At 50.2% G+C, this 2,028-nt stretch overlaps 1 protein-coding gene across 1 annotated transcript; it reads left to right on the top strand.

The window, feature by feature from the left end:
* The first annotated feature begins 733 nt into the window (after positions 1–733).
* Positions 734–1,321, top strand: LOC138909986 (uncharacterized). Its single transcript, XM_070201204.1, has 2 exons — positions 734–1,155; positions 1,204–1,321. The coding sequence occupies exons 1-2, from the start codon at positions 734–736 to the stop codon at positions 1,319–1,321; spliced, it is 540 nt and encodes a 179-aa protein (XP_070057305.1).
* The last annotated feature ends 707 nt before the right edge of the window (positions 1,322–2,028 follow it).

A 2,028-nucleotide genomic window follows, 5' to 3' on the forward strand; every position in this document is an offset into this window, starting at 1 on the left:
TTAATTTTCAAAGCTTTTATTTGGTTGAACTGGCTGAGTAGTTGGCTCGCCTAGTTACATGATAGGCGTCATAATGATGTTTGGTTTTGGGTCGTAACAAGTTGATATCAGAGCCTAGGTTACATAGGTCTCAAGCAGGTTTAGTAGAGTCTTTCGGATCAGTACGGAGACGTCTGTACTTATCTTCGAGAGGCTGTCGAACCCTTAGGAAATTCCACATTCTTGAATTCTTATCGTATGAATCTTTTGATTCTGGTAATTAAACTTCTGTTATTCTTTTCTCTCATAGATATTGAGGACACGTACTACTGGGCAGGATGGACAGCCACCAGTACCACCCGTCAGGGTCGCGAAAGGCCGGGGTTGCGGTAGGGGCTGCGGTAGGGGTAGATGTACAGCTCGCACAACAGCTAGGGCAACACCTACAAATCCACCAGTTGCCCCAGTTCTGGATCAGGTCCCAGTTGCGGATGCACAAGTGGGACCAGTTCAGGCACCAGCTGTGCCTATTGTGATTCCAGGCCTTCAGGAGGCCTTAGCTCAGATTCTAATTGCATGCACCAGTCTTGCTCAGGCGGTCTCTATTTCGACCGCAGCAGCCACTTCTCAGGCCGGGGGAGGTGCTTAGACTCCCGTCACCCGCACACCAGAGCAGGTGGTACAGGGACTCCAGACACCGGGGGTACCACTAGCCCATCCTATTGCAGCCGCTCAGGACTATGTGGTTCCTATCATGCCTGATGATGAGCATCGCAGATTGGAGAGGTTTGGGATACTCCAGCCTCCATCTTTCAGTGGTACAGAGGGAGAGGATGCACAGGGCTACTTGGATAAGTGCCAGAGGATACTCCGTACAACAGGTATTCTAGAGACCAGTGGGGTCTCGTTTACTACCTTTCATTTCTCTGGGGATGCCTTCAGTTGGTGGGAGGCTTACGAGAGGCATAGGCCGGTCGGTGCAGCACCCCTTACATGGCAGGAGTTCTCCGTTCTATTCCTGGATAAGTTAGTGCCTCAGTCCCGCAAAGAGGAGTTGCGCAGGCAGTTTGAGCAGTTTCGTCAGGGTGATATGTTTGTGACACAGTATGAGATGATATTTTCTAAGTTGGCCTATCATGCTGTCTGGTTGGTTCCCACAGACAGGGAGAGGATCAGGTGGTTCATAGATGGCCTCACTTTTTAGCTGCGATTGGTTATGACTAGAGAGAGAGTGTCTGGTGCTACTTTTGATGAGGTTGTCAACATTGCTCGTCAGATTGAGATGGTTCGCAGCCAGGAGCGGGTTGAGAAGGAGGCCTCATGGACAGGGTGGATTCAGTGAAGTTCCTTCTAGGGGTCAGTTCTACCACGGCAGGGGTCGTCCTTACAGGCACGCTTAGACGGGTCATCCAGTTCACCCTGGTGAATCATCCTGCCATGGTTCATATAGTTATCATCAGGGCCAATCATCTCTCAGTTCCCTACCAGCTCAGAGTTCATCCCATGCACCTTCAGTTCAGGGCTCATCGGCACCAGGTTCTTCTAGCAGGTATTCTGGTGCTCGGGGCCCCCTCCAGTCCCCACTGCCATTTGTAGGGAGGGGTTGTTTCGAGTGAGGAGATATGGGTCACATCAAGAGTTATTGTCCCAGCCTTACGGGAGGTCCAGCTCAGCAGAGGAGTCAGCCTACGACTTCAGCTCCCGTTACTTTACCACCTGCTTAGCCAGCTCAGGGTGGACCTCAGCTAGTTAGGGGTCACCCTAGAGGGGGAGGCCGATCAGGTGGCGATCAAGCTCGATTCTATGCTATTCCTGCCAAACCAGATACCATTGCTTCGGATGCTGTGATCACAAATATATTCTTAGGTTGCCACAGAGATTCCTCTGTATTATTTGACCCTGGTTCTACCTATTCATATGTATCATCCTATTTTGCTCATTATCTGGATATGCCCCGTGAGTCTTTAGTTTCATCTGTTCATGTATCTACGCCGGTGGGAGATACTATTATTGTGGATTATGTGTATCGGTCGTGTGTAGTGACTATTG

The sequence above is a fragment of the Nicotiana tomentosiformis genome, chromosome 4 (genome assembly GCF_000390325.3).
Source record: "Nicotiana tomentosiformis chromosome 4, ASM39032v3, whole genome shotgun sequence".
NCBI classification, from domain to species: domain Eukaryota; kingdom Viridiplantae; phylum Streptophyta; class Magnoliopsida; order Solanales; family Solanaceae; genus Nicotiana; species Nicotiana tomentosiformis.

Bases quoted from the DNA above. Each gene is read 5' to 3' on its own strand.
- LOC138909986 (XM_070201204.1), top strand. From the start codon at position 734: ATGCCTGATGATGAGCATCGCAGATTGGAGAGGTTTGGGATACTCCAG. The intron at 1,156-1,203 runs GTGGTTCATAGA...GGTTATGACTAG, and splicing joins ACAGACAGGGAGAGGATCAG to AGAGAGAGTGTCTGGTGCTA.